This window comes from Nicrophorus vespilloides, unplaced genomic scaffold (assembly GCF_001412225.1).
Source record: "Nicrophorus vespilloides isolate i.1.1-1 unplaced genomic scaffold, Nicve_v1.0, whole genome shotgun sequence".
Lineage (NCBI taxonomy): Eukaryota > Metazoa > Arthropoda > Insecta > Coleoptera > Silphidae > Nicrophorus > Nicrophorus vespilloides.
The window spans coordinates 2,023-24,319 of NW_017099868.1; the positions used below are offsets into that span (position 1 = coordinate 2,023).

The window sequence follows — 22,297 nt, forward strand, 5'->3', positions numbered from 1 at the left end:
CCAATGAAGTAAGGGCCGCTTGTGCGAACTCCCAGGTGTACAATAGTATCATGATATTAATTTGATTATAGATTATTGCATCATGAATTTGAATCGGTATAATAATATTTGAATGCACGTTACCCAATTAGTAAATAAAATACTCATTATTACAAGGTCAATTTTAATTGCACAATTTTATTTTCATAACATCAGAGGTTATTCACATTTGAATGAAATAGATAACAATAAATAGTATTACAATCAATGCTCCAAACATGTAGTTGTACCAAAAGAATCTTGTGTTATCCTCCCTGATGCTGATGATGTTGGTATTGTTACGCTCCTCCTCATTATCAGCGTTATGACGTACATGGAAATCGGGCACGATTTTCACTTGCCGAAAATTCTCCTGATCATTTAGATCTTCTGTCTCAATGACAACATTGACGTTATTATTGATGATCTCATCATCGGAGAGTGCATCTTCAACAATCGGGGGTGGTCTACATAGGATAATATGAGAAACAGCCACTTATTTAATGTTGTCTATACGTACCTAAAGATTGGTATGACATCTGGCAGCGGATTCTTTAGTAGTTGCACATGCACCTGGGCAGTATGTGCAAAACACATTGTGTTAGCTTAACGAATGCAAAACTTAGACTGATTAATCGGATCGCGCAATTATACGTAACATAGCAGTGCACGTAACAAAAGAAATGATAACATTTATTGGCTTATTCAACCTGAGAACTTCGGGCTGAAATTTCATCACCGATCTGGATTGAATCCGAGCGGAAGTCTCCAGGTTAAATTTAATGATAAAAAATATATAATTAAATTAATGCAATAATTAGAAATAACTTATATACAAAATATATCACTCGTTTAAATAAATATCCTAGACCAGTAGCGTAGCGTTAATTGTTATAAGACACTGCAGTTCAGGTTTATGCATGAAAATGCATGAATAGATAAAATTAACCCTAGAACCTATAATTGGGACTACACTACTGTCCTAGACCCTGGGATAAATACAGAATTTGTCACTTTCGATCTTTAGAGTCATGAACATCATTGATGACTCAAAACATCTTACATTCAAAATATGCACAGAAAAAATATCGCAAGGGTCTACTATCTGGACGAAGCCTTGTGTCTTTAGTTTTGTACTGTTCTTCAGTTATCTAAGCAACCGACCTCATCACTACCATCACTGCACTCGATGAATCCGTTGCACAACCTGCTTTTCGATAAGCATTCTCCGAGAGGACAGCGATGTCCTGAGCAGGCGCTTTTTATTACAGTACCATTGGAATTGTAGGCTCCTGATAGATGAGAGTCGATCCAGCTGATATAGTTCGATACCTTCGTGTAGACTCCTGGATGGTAGGGTCTTGCGCATCCGTAGCCGTTGCTAGTGATCCCATGTAAAACCCATCTGCCATCAGATTCTGGACACATCAATGGCCCTCCCGAATCTCCTAGACAGGCGTCTCTTCCACCTCTATCGTATCCCGCACAGAACATGTCTTCGGTCAAACTGAAGAGAGGCATGAACAAAGTCCTTTCTCTGCACTTTTCCGTTGATATCACCGGAACTTGCACTTCCTGGAGTGTATCAGCTAAAATAGAAAAATTAATCGATTTTCTTAATTTATTTTATAAAATACTCACGAAATATTTTTCCAATTTCGAAAAGTTGTCCCCATCCGATAACAGTACACATTCTGCCATCATTCGGAGGGGATTCTGCAGATGGTAGGCAAATTGGTCTCACGTAGTCGCTGAATATAACACCGACTTCCATCTTCAATAAAGATATATCATTTATGAAACCGGCGTCCACGTAATCCGGATGTAAGATAATCTGAATTATAGGTCTGAGTTGTTCATATGGAGATGGCAGTGCAGTTCCTCTTCTTAAAGCTCCTAAACGTGCCACCCAATGTTCATCAAGCGATCTAAATAAGAAATCAATTAAACATAGATTGATGATTATTAAGTGTTAAACTTACTGGTAGAAACAATGACCAGCAGATAATAACCACTTGTCAGAAATTAGGGTCGCGCCACATTTGAATTCGCCTTCTTTATAAAGAGCTGCTTGCCAGGGCCAAGCTCCTAATCCTGCGTTACCACCACCAACAATCCTGTAAAATCGTCTAACATTAATTTGAACTAAAGTTCAGCGATTTAATCACTAACCTAGCTGCTTGTTTAGCTGCTTGAGGTCGAGCTCCGCATTGTAAAGATTGACATTTGACTTTAACCACTTCACCAGATTTACAACCAGTGCTTTCAAAGGTTAAACTCGATTTGGTTTCGTTTTGAAACGTGTAGGATAATTCGTAGTACTTTGAATTTCTGTAGATAGCTTTTGACTTATTTTCCTTCAAAATTTTTACATTATCCAACGATCTAAAATAACAATAATTTAAAATATGTTCTAATTCCATAATATTTAGAGACTTACTGATAAGTCATAGCTTTGCAAACCGCTTGTCCTAAATCTCTGATTTCCCAAGCCGTTTGGGATTTAGCCACAACATTTTGAAAATTATCGACGCACCATTTTCCCCATTGCCCATGCTTCCTGACCATCAAATATCCTTCTGAATGGTAAGGAAATTCATCAGCTGCATTTAAGCTTGGCGCCACTGTGACGCATTGTCTTTCATCATCGCCATGCGGACAATCCCTAATACCGTCACATATACTTGTCCTATTTATGCAAACTTTCGAGTTTCCGCAGACGTATTGATTTGGCAAACACCATTCTAAAATATATATATTTTAATAAATATGTAGTAAATTTCATTAGAAATCTTACCGCATTGATTTTCATCGGAATAATCCCAACAATCGACGATTCCGTCGCAAATTTTCCTCAAGAGAAATTGAGAACGTAAATAATCGGCACAATTGCAGTTTTTCTCATCAGATCCGTCATTACAATCAACCAACTGGTTGCATCTGGCCGTGACGGGTAAGCATTGTCCATCATCGCATTTGTAAGTAAAATTGCTGCATTCTGATCTGTTACTGAGGCTTAGGTGAAAGCTATTATAACCAGTTGATGCTTTCTTTTCTTCCTCCTTGACGGAATTCGGAATTTTGTTAAACGTCTTCGTCAATAAATTAAATCCAGAATGGTTGATTGTGTAACTAGATGAGATTGCTTTTGTCGATATAACACCATCATCTGGTAGAGTATGGTTGTTGCTCAACTTGCTGATCTCCGACAATTTTTTTAATTTCTCTGGTGTTATGTAATGCACTCCTTCTACTTCTGATTCGATTGCGCCGGATGAATTTATACTTAGTATAGCTACATCATCCTCAAAACTATATTCTTCTGTTGTTGTTTCCTGCTCAACTTCAGTAGCAAAGTTTAAATCGCTACCAACTTTGAACTCAGCAAGTTGAGTTTTATTCAATTTCACTTTGCTCGATTCTGAGCTGACCGAGGTGACAACTTCTGTAAAGATCGGAGTTTCGATGAAGGCGTTTAAATTGACCTTTGGTGGATCATTCGAAAAACTTCTGTTTTCAATCAGTGTTTTGTTCTCATTTTTGGGTCTTGGCCTTACTGGTCTACCAACTCCAGAATTCGATTTCACCGGAAGTAAAGTTACCAAAGGCAACTTTGTCGTTTGCATAATTAGAGAAAGATCATCAACATCGACGACTTCTACTTGTCCTACGCGATCAGGTTCTTTTTCCTCCACAGTTGGTTTAGTTGTTAAGCTTAAAGTAGACACTAGACTATGAAATATAGAAGATATGTTTTTCAAAATAGCCGTCTGCTTCAATTTGTAAGCATCAGAACTATTCGGTGTGGTGCTATTCACTATTTCCCAATTAGATTTCTCGTCTGTATCGATGGTCGTGGTATTCGCAGAACCTGGAACGTACTTTAGCGTTTCAACCTCAACGAAACCCTCGTCAAAATTACTATCTGATGTTTTAAGGTCGTACAAATCCATGTCTTCGTTGCGTTCTTGTGCTAGATCAGTGGTTGTTTCGAAGAAAAACGGTTCTGTGATTGTAGGTATTTTATTCACGGGTATTGGGTGACCTTGCAGATTCGTGGAACCCAGCTTCTCAGTTTCCACCGGATTGAATGATAATCCAGGATTCGTGAAACTCGTATAAATTGGACGGTTGAAAGTCTGCGGCGTTTCCGAAGCTTCTTTGTTTTCGTAAATCGGCACCCAAGGCTCTTGATTATATACGTCAGGACTAATAGAAAAGATAAATTTATTTGATGGCAAATTCGTTGAAAGATATTTGAATTCCGGAACTGTTGTTGTTCTTTCAGTTGTAGTGGTCTTTTCCGTTGTAGTGGTTGTACTAGTAGTAGAAGTTATTGTTTTTGCTGTTGAGGTGGTGGTAGCGGTAGTAGTAGTTGTTGTTGATGAAGGTTTGGGAGATTTTTCAGCAGTCGCTAACTTAAACGGTGCACTAGTTACCGCAGTTTCTTTAAGGGTTGGAACTTTTTGTGAGCTGGTAGTCTTTGGTTTGTGAGTGGTTTCAAAAGTAGTTGGAATAGATTTCTTTTCGGTGATATCTGCTTCGGTTTTGCTGATTTTGAAAGAGCCTTGGATCACCGGTAAATTGTCTTCCTTTATATCAATCTCTTCAACAATTGGTCTCTTCTTAACAGGAAGATCAGCAGTTACAGTCAGGTTGGGTTTTGCAGTAGGTTTATGTAATACAACTGGTGGTCGTACTTTTGGTAGCTCTTTGGGCTTAGTTATGACTCTTTGGTACGCTTCGCTTTCAGCCGACTGCCTAATATTGATACTCCTAGGATCGAATCGAACTGTTCGAAAGATTGGCTTCCGCGAAACGGCATCGGATAATAAAATATCTTTAAGGGCCTTCTCAACGTTCGTGAAATGCCTAGGAATCTTCATTCTATTCAGCGTGATTTTAAAGAAGATTGTTTGGCTATCGTTGCCGAACCTTTCGATGGTGCAGGATACCAGAGCAGGACCAAGCGTGGACCTTTGGTAGAGGAATTCCAATTGTTGCCTATACTTTCGAGCTTTGTCCTGAAGACCTGTTACAAAGCGATCGCCCTTTGATACCTTTGCACTACAACTAAACGATACTGATGCTGAAATAATAATTATTAGTTATATGGTTAGAACAGAATGGTTATTGCTTACCATTAGTCGGTTCGTTGCGGAAGGCTCCCATGTATAACGCTAGACCGGCTATGGCTAGAACTGTGACTAAAACTAGGAAAGCCGCTGTGGCTAATGCTATGGAACAGATCTTTCCTCTGGATTTTTTGGCGTTGAGGTGAGCTCTCTCGTGCCATAACAACGCAGAATTCCTGGTGGAATTGGCAAAACTATAATCGCTCTGCAAATAAGAAAAACAAATATAGAAATAATAGTATACCAACATCCCTCTTATGAGTGCACCGTTTCTAATCCGCTAAACCGATGCATTGCGATATAATTTAATGGTGTAGGTTAGTTAGCTATTCCATTCCAAATGGATAATAAGCAACTATATAGTTGTCCATAAACTTATCGAAAAAGCTATTCACGTCCCGCCGCCACTATTGTCGTTTTTAATGCATTAGTTTATTTTGTCCACTTCGTTCAGAGATCTTCTCGCTTGTTATTTATGGCCCTATAAACATGTCTCGACATTAAATATAACGATTATTGTAAAGTGCTACAAAATTACTAAATACCGCTCGTTATTGTTCGTTTCTGCATTAAAAAAAAATAATACGCGTATAAACTTGTTATAATGAATCTAGTAGAAGCCAAGAACAACGAGACCGAAGATCCTTTGTCTTTGTACAAAGGCTTTCGCATAAGAGCAAAACACACTGTTTAAGATAAGAAGCAGACGTGGATAATGATTCACGAAGATGTAATATTAATGCATTAAATTCATTACCGCACGTAAACTTCTTATTAACCTGAATTTAAGAAACAGTTAAATAACAGGGAGGCCACTAAATTCACGTTAATTAAATGCACACAGGTCGCGAGTCCTGAGAATAAACGATTACCTAGTTAAACCAGATTGCGATGAATACGAACAAACAACAACGACAGAAATTAATAAAAAAAAAAGTAAAACAGAAGAAGGAAGAGGTGAAGGAATTATAAAGAAGATGAATAAAACAGAGCAGCATTTCCGCACGGGTAAATGAACTTTCCGTTTCCGTTATGGCGAGAGGAGATCACATCGTCCGAATTTTAATTGGCCGGGGTAATTAGTGAGCATCTTGTCCGAAGTCCTTTAATTCCTTCCTTAACGTACGCCATTTGCGCGATTAAGATAACATTGTAAGGATTAATTGATGTTTAAATGCATTCAACTCGCTCATATGTGTGTAACAATTGTTATGGGGGATTATCTGAGGTAAAAACCTGAAAACAGGAAGATGCGTGTTTCGCTTTGTCCCCAAGGACTTCCTGAGATGTATTTTAAGCCTTTGGTAATAATCAGCAAGGACGTTAATTTAACCACCAATAACGACTATGATGATTGCTTTGCAATTGGATGTACGTAAATGTATGGAAAGTGCGCATTTTAACTACTGGACTAATGTGGTTGGTATCTTCAGAGCCCCTACGCCATTAACGCGACATTTGCAAAATAATCAAGAACCCGTTCATTTTCATTATACAGCTTTAAACTGGTTCACAGCATACTTTTAAATAATCGAGTATCAATAGAAATTACTTCCTAGTAACTGATTATGAAAGATGTCATAGTATTATGTTATAATTTATATGTTTGTTAGTTTTATTCTACAGCTTTTAAATATGTATCCTTTATATCAATTATAGGCTGTTTTTTTTACTCATCTTGCATTTATTTTTTAAGGACTTTATACAATTACTGCAGATGTAGTTTCTTTAATATTTCATGAAATAACTAGCAATCAAATTTAAAATCTTATACACTGAAGTATATGGTATATTGCATCTCTGAAATAGGATTTGTCGGCAAGATGTGACATAACATTCGTGATTTCTGAGAGTCTGACGACATTCCCGTCGTAGACTATAGACGTTTCGGCATTGTATGGTCTGTGCTGAACAGTGTGACATGAATTCTTTCCATCTCGATCACGTTTCTTTTTATTTTTCGAGTCTTCCTTTTGTTTCCGTTTCTCCAAAGATGTGCTTACAAATAATTGCACATAATGAGCGGGGATAGAATTAAGATTCCACATTAGAGCAGCGGCAATGAAGAACAACGAGATCCAAAGAAAGAAAAGACAGAGAGAGAGAGTATAATGAAGGAACGGCCGATATTTTAATAAGACGATTCGAGGATGGCATTTTGGGAACGTGGGGTGTAACAATTAGTCGGTTCTCGGTAACTTATGCAATGGGTGGTCTGAATGCTGTTTCTTCTCTTTCATTTTCATTCTGTTTGGTTGCAAGGTAGCTATCATATATATAGTTTTTTTTTGTTCTTCTGGTTCTTCTTCCATCGAAGAAGACAATCGTACGTGGAGCAATGATAATTGGCTCCAGTTGGGATGGTTTCTCGATCCCCTTGTGGGTCTGACCATTTGTTACCTTACGTTTAACACCTTGATCATAATTGGAACATTTTCTCTGTTTTGGTTCATTTCTATGGACACGTTTCTGTCTTTCGTGGAGACGTGATTTTTACACGGTTCTCGGATCGCCTAATTGTCTCGCCATTATTTTACTCGGAAATAATTATAATGCAAACGCGTAATAATCCCTGAAAACAATATTTTTACGGCAATCATACTTACAAGATCGTCGAACCACGAACGACGCTACTAACGTTCCTTTTAAAAGATCCGTTTTACACCAACATCCAGATAATTACATCTCAATTTAATATACAGGTATTCCTCATATAACACGGTACTTTTAAAACACACCTTCACTTTAACACGATTAGAAATTTCTAATCACAACAAAAAAGTCATATTTTGTCCAAAAATATATTATTTTCCTGATATTATATAACTATGCAAATTTAATATTTATTTTTTTTAAATATAAAACTTATCTAATAATACATTTCATTTTATTCCAAGATGATTTTCTTAAAGATGATTATTTTAAATAGTTCTTTGTTTCCATAACATGATGTCAAAAATGAATTTAGTATTGGAGAATCAAATACGTTATAATATTTGGATAATTGTATAACACAAGTATTGAAAAGTTAAATATTTATTTGAATTAAGCAATTGACATTACTTCCTAGTATGAAAAAAAAAAACAAATAAAAATTGTTGAAAAATAGTTAAGGTTGTTACTCTTTACAAACAATAAGATCTTTGATTGTAATAGCGAAGGTTATAGGCTAAAATCTTGTTGATTAAACAAATGTAAAACAATAGAAAGTAGATGGAAACAAAGGCGAAGGCATTCATAATGCATTGGTTATTCTCGTGCAAAATAATGAATTCAATCATAAAAGCCAATAAACTACTGGTATTCCAATTGCGGTCGTTCATTCTGATTAAATGGTTTTGTATGCAAGGATCGGATGAATTGTGGTAAAGTGCATTGTGCATGCCACACAGGAGGAGGTCGTAGCCTCAAGAAAGCTGCACGCCGTGATCACAATGTGGAGAGATCGAGAGCTCTGGTTATTGGCGTTACACGAAATGTCGCAAAACCGTTCGGCCGTAACTAATGTTTGCATTTGTTTAACGTCGAACACCAATCGGAAAACGTTCTAGGTCAAATATTACCGCAGAAAAACAACTAAACGATGGTAGGTATCATCCATGAAAGTCATCGAACTACGGCAAAACAAAAAACAATATACATACAAAAAACTTAAATCAATTCGATACTCGATTCACACATGTTCGTTCCGTGCCATTAAGATCAATTTAGTGGTACGAGAAATTCTAAATCTCTTGTTTCGCTCAAGAAATAGACGATGGTTGTTTACATAGGATACAACAAGAGTTAATCATTCAGTAACATCGGGTACTCTATTGAAATTCAAAACACTCTTGATTCAACACCATATGATAGATCAGCATTTCTCAACCTTTTTGTTTTCCTGAAAATTTGTTTCATAAGAAAAAAAAACTAAGGTTCTTAAAATGTTTTTTAATTCACTTTAAACGTAATTCAATTACAGTAGGTGTTCGGTTAACGAACAAAATTATTATGGGTATAGCATTAAAATTCAATTTGTATAGTATAGTGTAAGATGTTCGTTATCCGAATATATGTTTTTGGTTGTCTGATTTGTTCGCAATCCGAACTGTTCGTTAAGCGATCACCCACTGTACAATTCTGCAATCGATTTAGACCTGTAGCCATTAGCTATAAGCTATAATATTCTAACCTGTTGCTTCAAAGGCTTTACCAGAATTTAATAACGTTTTAGCGCTTTTCAACGTTAACTACTTTATCCGATTATTTTAAATATGATACGCTTGGCATGTATTAAAAATTTAATTATTATGAGGGAGCGTTTTTCACATTAAAAAAATAACTCATGGAATATATTTACATCCATGTTTATATGTGATAATTATATAATTATCAAAATTAATATTATTATTCATATATATAGTTTATATCGTATTATACACGAGAATACATTTAAATTATATAATACATTTATGTATCGGTTAATAATTATAATTACGCAACTTTTTTAATAAATATATAATATATTAGCACATAAAGAGTGATCGTTGGTTAATATAATATAATATACAATATTTTTTTTGTATTTTAAAGTGTCTAAAATGTTCTGTAGAATATACAAAAAAATGGTATTTGAAAGATTGACTGATTGGAGGCTTGTTGGTTGCTGATGCAAGCGTGGTCCACTTAGCATACCGTTGCTCGCACTTTAATTACGCAATTTGCGATTTCAGACCGAAAATGATGGCAGGAATGCGTCGGGTCCTTTAAAACATAACAAACAAAAAAATAAGCGTCACGTGCAGATCGATGTCGCGATAAGAACCCGATGTGCGTTTAACGTAGGAGACATACAGGGTCAAGGAATGCGCAAGAGAGAGAAAGGTGGATATATCGACGATTACCATCTTCAAGCCCTGTCCTGTTTTGTCCGTTCCGAAACTTCGGATCATTTTCTTCAGAAGATTTAATCTTAATTGTGTAATTATAATTTCGGGATGCAAGAGCCGTTCCGCACGTCAAAATCAAAAATAATAAAGATTTGAACACTACACGCAAATGCACATCTTTGTACCATGTTTGAGTAGAGCGAACTCCATCCATCCTTCACGGTGGTTCGAAGCCACGGAAGTTCGCGAATTTCATTAATTACGGTTCGCGTGATAGCTTTACGTAACACCCGTCATTAAATAGTCCGCTGCGGAGGATGGTGAAGGGGGTAAGCACCTGGCAAGGTCGTGGCCGCACATCCTCTCAGGAGATGTATACATATGTATGTATGTATGCCTTCGGGAATTGCGAATCAAGAGCAGGTCGTGTCCATCTATAAATGGAACGATCACGATGCTCGCTATGATCGGGGAATGTGAACATTTCCCATGCATGCCTTATCTTCCTCCGCCCGGTACAATTTTATGGAATAGTCGGCGGCGCGTACCCTGGGGCACGGAGCGACGATTCGCTTCAGGTCAAATAGTAATTTATGGCTTTTGTTTTCGGTCTTTTTGTCTTTACGTCTGTAACCTGAGAGACGTGTTCAAGCAGAGCACGCACGTAACTCATAAACCTCATCCAGGTATAGCACAACCGACTGATATGTTGTATATCAAAGAGTTGCAGAACTACAGACAAAACAAAATCAACAAATAATCTTCTACCTACAATACGAGACACATTATCCGGAGAATTCGCAAGGAACGATCGATCACTCCAACGGCTTTCCAATTTATTTCCACGTTCGTTTCCGACTATAATAAATAATCCCATACAATCGTTCTTTTGTCTTTGCGACACGATCTTAGGATATTAATCATTCTCGTTTACAATGATTCCTGCTGTTGCCTTTGCACCATCGGTTACAATGGTTTTTCGATGACGATAAGTAAGGTTACTTATCCTTGGGGATAATTAATAAATTGATGTACATATTACAATGACCGAGGTGAATGAATTGTAAACATTTCGTACGGGTAATGAATGCCCCGTAATAATAATTAGGCTTTGAACACGTTCCCAAAAACGTTCAGCCGAAGGCACCGAACTGTTTCGTGCATGCCAACTTCAATGTATAAAACCTTTCGACAATTACATCGCATAAAACACACGTACCATTGCAACCTTCAACTGCTTATACTATTTGTAATTACTTTACCATACAGACCACTTACAGTTTGTTGTTGTTTTTCTTATTTTATTCATCTTCCTCTCATCTTTATTACTACTCTTCCAATGTTAAAAAAAATCTTAATTGGTATTGCGACAACACGAAAACAACGCGTATATTCATCTCGAACGTGATTCGGAAAGCCTCCATTTAACGAACGAAACCATCATAAACATCATGTATTTACTTTTAATTAGATGGCTAATTGTTGCGGTAGCGAATTCAAATATAATCAGAATCTTATTTACTGTTTAAACGACATATTCAATTATTTTCCGACTAAATAAATTATCTATACATATAATTAATTATAAAAATATTTGTAAACATATTCCATTCGTATATTAAAGCTGATCACGATTAACGTATCGAGAAAATTGTTTTTTTCGAGTTTCGAATTATTCATTTTCAATTACACAATAAAACGGTTTTCACGTTCCTCTCGGTGACCTTCGTTGTTACTTCGAAAATGTAAAGTAAAGCTGCTTCTCCAGGAAACAACTCCATTGTAATAGATTTATCTATTGTTGATCTCAAGTGAAACGCTTCCTAATTCAGCATTAATTATATTTTTCAATTTTTAAATTTAAACAAACGTAAAAACATTGTTTCCAAAGTTGTTTTTTTTAACTATTTTGAAAAAGTTTGACAAAACTGTTTGGGTGTCTACCCAATTAACCTAAGTTTAGGGAGATCTTTTGATTGAACTGAAGCCAATAACCTGTCCTAAATCTGCCCCTTATTGAACAGTATTCTAATGAAAAAAGTCAATTTCGTTAATAAAGTTTTAATATGTGTTTTCACATATTCTTTGTTACTACAAGAACCACAACAAATAATATATAATGTAAATATTAAAGAGAATTTGTTACGTCTACTAACAGAAAAATGTTCAGCATTTGCGAAGACACAAAATTCTTATTGTGTACTTTAAATGCTAAATATGTGATATTGTTCGCAAGCCTCGGTTTCAAATGAATACGAGTTTGCAGATGTTATATGTTCGAGGTGGAGTGGCTCTTCTGTGGTACTTAAGGCATATCGAATACCGCAACTCGCCGAGTGGCGGCCTCTAATGTATTGATTTATTATCGGTTTATTGGCGGAGGCAAAGAGACCGAAGCCATCCCAATAAATCCTCTAATTGACGCCATAAACACCGGTCGCGGCGGATCTTAAAGTCCATCATAAACTTACACCTGGAATATCTGAAAACGGGCAGTTTTCAGGTGCATTTCGCTACGTGAAGTCACTCCTCGTATATATTTTTATTATTTTTTTGCATGTGGGTCAGATTTGAATAAGAGAACCGAGCGATTCGAGCCCCGTTATGCAACGCGCCGGTATGCGACGGCTCCTCGATTTATTTTTATTATTTGTTTATTTCTTCTTCTTTATTTTTCTTTCTTCGCTCCTCCCGCAACACGCGTTGCATATGCGAGCTTCATTACAGTAAGTTTCCTATCTTACAAGTTTTCTTGTTCTCCCTCTTATATACTCCTTTATTTCTTCGGTCTGGTTTCCTCTGTTCCCACAGCGCCTCGGATCCGACGACCTATGATGCACACGGCATAAACAAATTTCGTCGGATTCACCGTTATATCATGACTGTCTCCATCTCTGTTCTGCTCGTGGCTCGTCCGTTTTAATTGACCCGATCAAAATTCAATTCCAAATCTGGTCCAGTTATCTACAAATATCTGGTGGACGAAAGGAGCAACAACATAAAAAAAGAAGTATTTACTACTAGTTGATGATCAAGAAGAAGTAGACAAGAGAAGAAAAAAATATTGGGCGAGGAAAGAACGTGACGTGAGGTCGCGTGATGATCGATGCTCGGACCTTGGGAATCCGATGTAATTCACACGCTCTTAAAGTATTAATAATTTGTTTGTAACAATATTCTTATTGTTCGATTTAATTTTATTTAGCTGCTAACTGTAAACTCGCGATGACCTAATCTCGATACGGAATACATATTAAAAATATGTATATTTCACTAGCATAATACTTTCGAATGAGGATGTCGGATGAGGAGAGTGCTGTTTGAAAGCGTGTCACACATTTTTCCAAGCAAATTTATGCTTTCTGCGCAGTTTTTGCTGAATTCAAATCCTTGTATCTACAAATTATGTTACAGATATTCAACACAATTTTTTATTTAATATTTCTATGTAAACATAATTATTTTCTTTGCTTCATATCAAAATAAATATTGAAAGAAATATTATAAGCGCTTTGCTAATATTTATTTTCTTTTAAATGATTCTAATTTTTATATGCACTAAAATATGGACAAATTTGGACAAAACTTGTTTATATTCAATAATTTCGTATTACATGATTGTATAATTAATTAATTGAATTGCAATCAAAGTTCGTTGTTAAATTTAAACTATTTAACCTAATTTATTAATTTAAAAAAATGATGAAATGATTTAATTTAATTATGTATTTAATTATTGAAAAGTCAATGCAAATTTATTATTGTAATAAATAATATTAAAAAAAATAGTTTCATATATTATTATATATTACAATAGGATGATTAATTTGCTTTCAATGAAGATCTTAATTTAATTCCTTGTTTTTAACTATTAAATGCAATAAAATATGTGTTTTTGACCAGACGTAACAATTATTAGCATTAATTTAAATTTATTTGAATTTGAATGAGAAAAACACATTGAAATTGATTTGAACGTAAATAAGAATAATATTTTATAAACTCTATAGTCTTACAAATTAATTTAACTGCTAATTAAAAGTACAGTGTGTGTTCGGTTAACGAACAGTTTGAATTGCGAATCATCAAACAAATGTTCGGGTAACAAACAACTTATCGGTCAATTAATGTTACTGTTGGTAGCTATCATTAATATTGATATGTAGCTTGAATCGAACAATTCGGATATCAAACAACATCTTTGGAAAAAATACCTACTTCAATTTATATGAAAACAATTGAAAATATAAGTCAATATCAATACGTATTTAATGATAAGTTTTACTTTATTTATATAATTGGATGTATAAATAACAGCTGAGTAAAAAGATTCAAGAGATAAGTAAAGGACAAGGCGAAGCGTGGATATTCTCTCACGTGGGAAAAGCCGAAAGGAATTTGTAAAAAGCAACAAAGAAATTTATTGTTTTGCATAAATAATAATTAAGTTATATTTTATTTGCGGATCGCGAATGCTTTACGACTACCTCTCTCCTCTTGATTTATCCAGTGTCGGTTCCGCTGGTTCTCTTTGTGCTCATTATAAAGAACGTAGGGCCAACACTCATATAATCATTCCCATTGCTTCCATCCGTTCTTTTTTTCTTCTCTTCTTTTTCTACCACTTCTTGTCGACTCTTCATTTTCCAAGAGGTTGAGGAGAGTGAGAAGAAGAAGCCGAATAAAAAAAAATGTTGAAAGAAAACGAACGAACAACAAGAGGAGCGTAAAGCGGTCTGCGGGTAGCTGCTGTGAGGTAGGTCAGAATGCATGTAGAACGCGACGAGAGTCAAGGGCGTCTACCCAGGTACACCAGATTTACAACAATATATCTCTATTTGTGGTGCACTCGTTATCCAGCAGATCTGCAGCTTCCTGCTCCGGCCTCATGCATATTTATGCAACGCCTTCGTCACCTTCGACGAACCACCATAGTTTTCAACCTATCTCAAATGCGTCTAATGGACGTCGACGTATCTCATAAATCATTCTCAAAGTGTAGACACTTGGCGCAATTACATCTTGCAGAATGAATTAACATCAAAATGTTATGAGTAATTATGATTTTTTACATTATTATTTTATGAACCACTGATCTTCCTCTTTGATTGTTATGGCTTTATTTAAATTTCTTCAATTCTATTACTTAACATCAACATATTTTTGGTATTTGGAATTATAATATTTTCAAAAATTGTAATATTTCTTTTTGAGATGTAGAGGATCATTTGTTCATCTTCTTCTCTGATTTGTATGCTTTATCTAATTATTAATTGCAAAAGTTCTTCTTGAGATATTGCCAATTATTTAGTGATCTTCTTTGATTGGTATAGTTTTATCCAAATTATTGTCAATATTGAAATTCCATGTTTTTACTTGGTATTCTATTTCATTGGTACAGTTTTATACATATTATTTAAATGTTAGCAATTTCTTCAATGTTTTTACTTTTAATGGTTTACTGTCATTGGCCGTAACAGGTCGGTGCAGTGGACTCTCACTTAACATCTAAAGACTTGGCCGGGCCTTTGCAACAACTGGTTTATAGTGGCTCGGACGGCATATTGGAATTGCTCATTATTGTCTAGTTCTCTGCATCCTCGTTACTATCGACGTGAGGCTCAGGAACCGATCATTCGATGAACATCTTCAACTATCATCCATCCATCCAAGCTTCGCCTCCTCGACCCCATTTATGGATGTCTCATTACAAGACAATTGTAAAAGTAGGCAGCGCGTTTACATCGGTGCTATTAACCTGGATCGTCGCCGTCGACAACGTTTTGCCAATTTTTATACAACATCTTTTTCCCCTCGTCCTGTAGACGTTTCACTCTCTTACAACGTTTAAGTGGCTTTAAATGCGGGAAAAAGAACCTGTTTGTGTAAATTTAGACGTCGCTTTTCCTGAATGCAACGTTCAACAACGTATATTGCTCAAAAAATGAACAAAAAATAGAACAAACAGGTTGACATTCATTCAACTTGAATAGATATATCCTCGTTATTATTAATACTAAGGTTTCTAATTTCAACTTCACTACAAAATCTACAATAAAATTAATTTCCTATTCACTTACAGAAATCTTCATTTTATATTAATTATTACAAATTTAATCAAAAATTAAATTACAAATATTACAACACTCACATCTCTACTTTTCATTAAGAAAATACAAAATAAATTATGTTTATTGGTATTTTTCATCATTTAAATATTTGTAAAAAAAAATCAATTATATTTGTATTAATTATTATTGATCATATTTTGAAAGAAAATACTTTATTTTAAGATTTTTTTTTTAATTTTATTTCATTCCTAAGATCTTCTTGAAGTTTATTATACTTGATGATGTCTTTAACTTTGATCCATGTATCAGATGTTTATCGTTTTACGACCTGGTCGTAGGTCATCTTACCATCATATAAAAGCTTGTACACACTCAGTGTTTCAATGTGTACTTCAATTTTTTCTCATATAATTTATAAATATGATACTAGAATTCTCCTTATATTTCTAAGAATTGTATCGTTTTTAAACCAATTTAATATACTAATTTCTAATTTTCTCTTCAACGAAGTTCAAGAAAAACTCATACGACTTTCTTTAATTAAACGAATCAATTAAATTAGTTAATTAAACTTTTCAATCATTGAATGAAATATACAGCAAATAGATACAAAAAATAAATAAAATCGTTTACGAAATTTGTTAATAAAATTAGAATATTAATCCAAATTATTTAAAATAAAGCTAAATTTATGAATTGTTATGGTATTATTAAATGCAAAAATTAATAACAACTGCATATTCGTCCTTCGGTTCGTTGAAACTCCAAATGTTAATACGATCGAAACAGTTCTGGAGGCGTAGCGGAACAGAAGTGTACAAAAAAAAGAAGAGTTGTAAAATGTAGAACAAGTTAAACTACTCGAAATTCTCAAGAATCCGACGGCGGAAAAGAATGAAAAAATATAAATGTGGGAGAAAGAGAGGGAACGTTATTATATAATAAATTCGTTTATTTTCATGTACTGTTATGTACTTTTAAAGTTCATTATGTGGCCATAATAAGTGTTTAATTTTTTTTATATATATAAATACGCGCGTCGAGTGACAGAGAACGAAGATTGTTCTTCGAAGCATATTTCGTTTCGTTTCGTACGGTACATTTGTAATTATTTATTTCCATGCACCCGACTATATTCAGATGGGAAATAAACCGATAATATTCAAAGTTAAATAATAAAATTATATAAACATTCATATTTTCAGAATCTGAATGAAATAATAATATTAAATAAAAAACAGATTGATTTTTCTTCAAATATAGTTTAACTTATTTATTTAATTATATCGTTTAACAATGATTTTTTTTAGTGTACGGGACAAAGTTGACCATATTTCATCCATTCCTATAAAACTTTAACTCATTCTGATCAAAATTAAGTCAATTAAAATCCAGATATTCTAAATCCCGACAGTAACAAAATCCCGAACATTTATTTATTTAATTACATCCCTTAAATTTGATTGTTCAAGTTGACCACATTTCATCCATTCCTATTTAGTCTTGAATCTACGTCATTATAATTACTCTGTGCCTAAGTTAAATCGTATATAATACGTAATTAATTAATCATCAAGATTTGCAAAAAAAAATATTTCTGAAATAATCATAATAAAAACTTTACAGTATCGGTATTATGGTTGTCGGATATTTCCACAATGTCGGGATTTTGATTGTCGGGATTTAGATATAGACCCAATTTTAACTGGGAGTTCAAGAATATTTCTGTCTTCTGCGGCCTCCAGCAATTTTCGCAGATCGAAGCCACCAATTTCACGGTCGTCGTTATGTAACAGCGCCGGGCGTGAACTAAGTCATCACGATGCGCTTGATATTGCCGAATGCGTGCACCAAACTGTGCAAGGTGCAACAGGTGCGCCTTTGTCGCAGGATCACATGAAATCTCTGCATTCTGCAAATACTACACGAATTTGGATTAATTCAATGCTCTACAGGTTATAAATATTGATCAATCCGCAGTTTCATTGAATAATAATTTAATCCGTACATAATAAGTGGAATAAAAATAGTTTTATTTGTTGCAAAACATTGTGCACGAGATGAATATAAAAATAATTACATATATCCGCACCGTGTCTAATAAAAATAAACGTCTTTAAATTTTCCAGTAATTGGAAGCTTCTGGCTAATGTTGTTTCAAAACATATTTCAATCAAATATAAACTTAATATTCTAAGAAGAGAATGTTTCATAAGCAATTGTGTAGAGAACATGTTTGAAAAAATTTCAATTTTGAGACTCGCATGCAACAGAAACTTATTCTAAGAAGCGAAACATGATTCAAAAGCACAGCGTCTACTTGAATGGATGAACTCTTGTTATGGTGTTAACCAATAAATCATGTTTATTGAAGAAATACTAATTAAGTTCATGTTTATTTTATTGCACATGCAGAAGATGTCTTCGCGTCGAGCTTTAAAAATGATAATTGAAATTGGAAAAAAACCAATCAAAAAATTGTTATTGAAAAAAAACTCATCTTGGACATATTTCTTCGTCTCTTAAAATTTAAAATTAATCTTTACTGCTATGTAAAATGATATGAAAAAAATTATCATTTCAAACTCATAAATGATAATAAAAAAAATACTCATTTCATTTTAATTTAACCGTTTTCAATTACAGTTAAAAATTAATAAATATATTTTGAATAAAAGAAAAAAACTTTAATAAACTGTAATAATAATATTTTTCAATAATAAAATCAATATCACTTCTAATTATTTTAATCCATAGGTTTTTACACTTAAATAAAATATAATTTTAATAATGAAAAAAAAATAAATATATTTTATTTAGATCTATTGATACATTATTCATGTTTTCTCTTCCGTAAAAATCACACAATACAAAGTTGATTTCACGGTTCTTGAAATATACTAAATACGAAATTTATTGTGATTTTTACATGATCTTATTGTATAATATATTTTTACACAATAAAATAAAATAATTTATCATTATTTAAAAAAAAAATGCGCTGTGTAAGAATTATGTTTATATCGTCAAAACAAATAAATTTAAAATACATATGGAAACTAAAGTATTTTTTTCCAAGAAAGATATTTCTATATTGTAAAATTGATATTAATTAAAATAATCAAGATTCCTGTTACTTTATTTTAAATTTGGGATTTTTTTTACAATTAAATCATAGATTTATTAAGATAATTGATAATAATTTCATTAACATAATTACATTTTTGAAGATAAATTAAAAATAATTATAATGAGGCAGAAAGAGCTATGGTCAATAGCCCTTTGAAGCAATTGGCTTTTTTTTGATTTATTAATTATAATAAAATTTACTTATGTAGAATTTTTTTTTTGGAGAAAACGCATTTTTCTATATATATAATCATTTTTACTTCACTAAAAATAATTCAACTTGTTTTATTTTTAAATAAAATTTGGTAAAAATTGTAATGAAAGAACAGAATTGAAAGTCAATAGATTTATAGTAACTTTATGTACCTAAAATTTAAACTAAAAACATATGAATTAAACACATTTTTAATATTTTGTTTTTACTAGTTCCGATGTGAAGAGGAATGTTATTGAATTATAAGATAATATCTTTTAGTATCAACTAAATTATTGATTCACGTGGAATGGAACAACAAGAGTGTTTCCACAATTGCACTTGGCTTCGTATTTTCTTTGCTTTTCTTTGAACTTGTTCTTTGCTCTTGCCATGTACGAGAGTTGTTAAGAGCTGAGGCACGTTGCGTTCCGGGGTTTCCTCAGTGTACGGATGTTGTATTTTTTCTTTCTGTATTCCTCTTTCACTACAACTTTTTCCATCTTGCTAATTGCTGGAATGCATGGAATAAGCTGGAGATAAAGAAGACAACAACAACAATAATAACAACAACAACAATGGAGGAAACAAAGCATTGTTAGGTCCCACGACCGTGGTCGTTATTTATTTGAGAATTATATTATGGTACCTGTCTGTGAGACTGGTTTTTCGTTATTTATACTATTCGAGCAAATCGTCGATATTTATTTGTGAACGCTAAATATATACTTATATTTGTGTGTGAATGTATATATATAATTTTTTTTTCCGCGGAAAAATAAATAAAGTAATTTGAATGGCATTGTCGCGGGAAGAAACGGGTGAAAATTGGTGCTAATTGCGGAGGTAAACCCAGATGATGAGCTTAAGGTGGTAGGTATGTAAGTAGAAGCAAACCTGTCTGTAGTTCCTGCCGTAGGTCGAGGCCTGGTAGTAGCTGCTGGAGTTAAGGGACGGACGATACTTCGGATGCCTTGAGGTCGTGCAGAACGTCTCCATGGCTATTGATCAGTTTTTGCTTTAACTTTCCTTTAAGCTATTTCCTCACAAACATCCGCACTTAATTCATATTTTTTTCACGGATTTTAAATTTGGCGCGCACTCGAACGATGATCACTGCGCGGCTATATTTCGGAGTGCGCTTCGCGGGGCTGCCCGTGTAGATCTGAAACTAGTACCCACACTGTTGTTCCTCCTAGACTCGCTTCTTGTCCGTTCGACGGTGCCCCTGCCATCATCAGCCGTCTTCTTCCTTCTTCATCACCCATCAACCATTACCATCGTCATCCCATTCCGCTATCATAACAGCGTATTCGTTATCCCTGCGAAGGCCGAAAAACATCGTGCTTCTTCTTTTTTCTGTTGGGGTCATCCCAACGTTTAACCCCAAGTACCGGAAGAGACCTTGATGTGCTTTACCATTGCTGTATTGGATTCATCAATACAGATTTTATTGACGAATTATAAACTCTTTTAAATAAAGTGAGAAACCGGAAGCGAACCGCCAATTACCTTCAATACCATTATAATGTGTTCTCCTCAGAATGATCATTACTACCTCTAATTACATCACTCGTAAACTTCGAACGCACACAGGTCGATAACATCTTAAGAAACCAATAAGTATTTACAGATGGCATCCGCACAATATAATAATAAAACGAAACGTTTCCTACATTCTAAACCTAAATTATCTTTACGATACATTTTTTTATTAATATTATGTTTTTTCTTATAGTTATAATTATCAATAAGTATTGAATAAATAATTGTTGAGTACAATTTAACATACAACAACCTCACATAGTCCGGATTAAAAATTTCTATTCCTTATTGTTCATAATATACTTTGAAATTTCTTTCTTTTTTACCGTAAAAACTTAAGATTTAGTAATTAATCTTTTATTCACACTTATTATGTTTGCTTATTATTATTTGAAAAACGTTAATTTTCTATATAAACTTGTATTATTACTATGTGTTTAAATTAATAATTTATTTATTTCGTTTTCTGTGGATGGAATTTTAATGTCAGAAAATTGTGAAAAGATTTCGGACCGAGATGAATTGCATTTCGTTTCAATTCGACACGTGTTTCAACATGTGACACGCGATGAATTCCTAAACTCACTCCGTCCCATATTTTATTCAGGAACAATCATTTCGGATTTCTCCACAGCCTGGGTCAATCAAATATCTGTTCCACTAAACAATCCATCTTTTATTTATTTATGTATTTATTATTATTAACAAAACAAAATACATAAACATTAAATTACATTGTCGTGTCCCAGGGATGGTTTTCTGGACACTGTGGGATATCTTCTTCTGTTGTCTGTTGTGGAGCCTTAGGTTTGGTAAATAATAAATTGAACGAGTTTTACTTTTGGTTTATTATTAAAATATTCGATACGACTTTATTCTCTTGCGTTCTTCCTAAGACTAATTACAAATCCTTACTCTACATATAAAGTTAACTAAGCAAGGGGTGGGAGTTTGAGGAGTAAGCACAATTTTGTTGAGACTGCTCCTATACGGAATTTGCCAATTCTGCGTCTGGTTGAAAATATGAGCGATGTTCTTTCAGTAGCTGGTCTCGATGAAAATGCTTATTCTGCGTCTGGTTGAAAATATAAACGATGTTCTTTCTGGTCTCGAAGGCTACCTTTATGCTGATTCATATATTTATTATGGCGACTAAGAGACACTATGTTAACAATAATAATTGTAATAATAACGGTTGGACACAACAACATAACTATTTATTATTTAAATTATATAATCTAAAATCAGTTCAATTCTAATAAAAATATTTTTTTGTTTACAAAAATTTGTTAAATTACATAGTATAAAATAATATAAATTAAAATTAGTTTAATT

The 22,297-nt window shown here is 33.8% G+C and overlaps 2 protein-coding genes across 3 annotated transcripts; both read right to left on the minus strand.

The window, feature by feature from the left end:
• Positions 1-201: 201 nt before the first annotated feature.
• LOC108565920 lies at positions 202-853 on the minus strand. The gene is made up of 2 exons (XM_017925594.1): positions 539-853; positions 202-485 (listed from the first exon to the last, which is right to left on the minus strand). Exons 1-2 carry the CDS (start codon positions 613-615, stop codon positions 203-205), a joined length of 360 nt encoding a protein of 119 aa, XP_017781083.1. The 5' UTR covers positions 616-853; the 3' UTR covers position 202.
• Position 854: 1 nt separating this feature from the next.
• Positions 855-20,568, minus strand: LOC108565919 (serine protease nudel-like). 2 transcript variants are annotated; one of them, XM_017925593.1, is made up of 8 exons: positions 20,315-20,568; positions 5,160-5,358; positions 2,816-5,107; positions 2,459-2,762; positions 2,191-2,403; positions 2,001-2,135; positions 1,660-1,946; positions 855-1,607 (listed from the first exon to the last, which is right to left on the minus strand). In XM_017925593.1, exons 1-8 carry the CDS (start codon positions 20,414-20,416, stop codon positions 1,162-1,164), a joined length of 3,978 nt encoding a protein of 1,325 aa, XP_017781082.1. In that variant the 5' UTR covers positions 20,417-20,568; the 3' UTR covers positions 855-1,161. The 2 variants fall into 2 exon arrangements, with proteins under 2 accessions (XP_017781082.1, XP_017781080.1); XM_017925591.1 differs by having other exon boundaries at positions 2,001-2,147.
• Positions 20,569-22,297: the final 1,729 nt, after the last annotated feature.

Bases quoted from the DNA above. Each gene is read 5' to 3' on its own strand.
- LOC108565919 (XM_017925591.1), bottom strand. From the start codon at position 20,416: ATGGAGACGTTCTGCACGACCTCAAGGCATCCGAAGTATCGTCCGTCC. The intron at 5,108-5,159 runs GTAAGCAATAAC...TTATTATTTCAG, and splicing joins CCGCAACGAACCGACTAATG to CATCAGTATCGTTTAGTTGT. The intron at 2,763-2,815 runs GTAAGATTTCTA...TATATATTTTAG, and splicing joins TTCCGATGAAAATCAATGCG to AATGGTGTTTGCCAAATCAA.
- LOC108565920 (XM_017925594.1), bottom strand. From the start codon at position 615: ATGTGTTTTGCACATACTGCCCAGGTGCATGTGCAACTACTAAAGAAT. The intron at 486-538 runs GTACGTATAGAC...TATCCTATGTAG, and splicing joins GATGTCATACCAATCTTTAG to ACCACCCCCGATTGTTGAAG.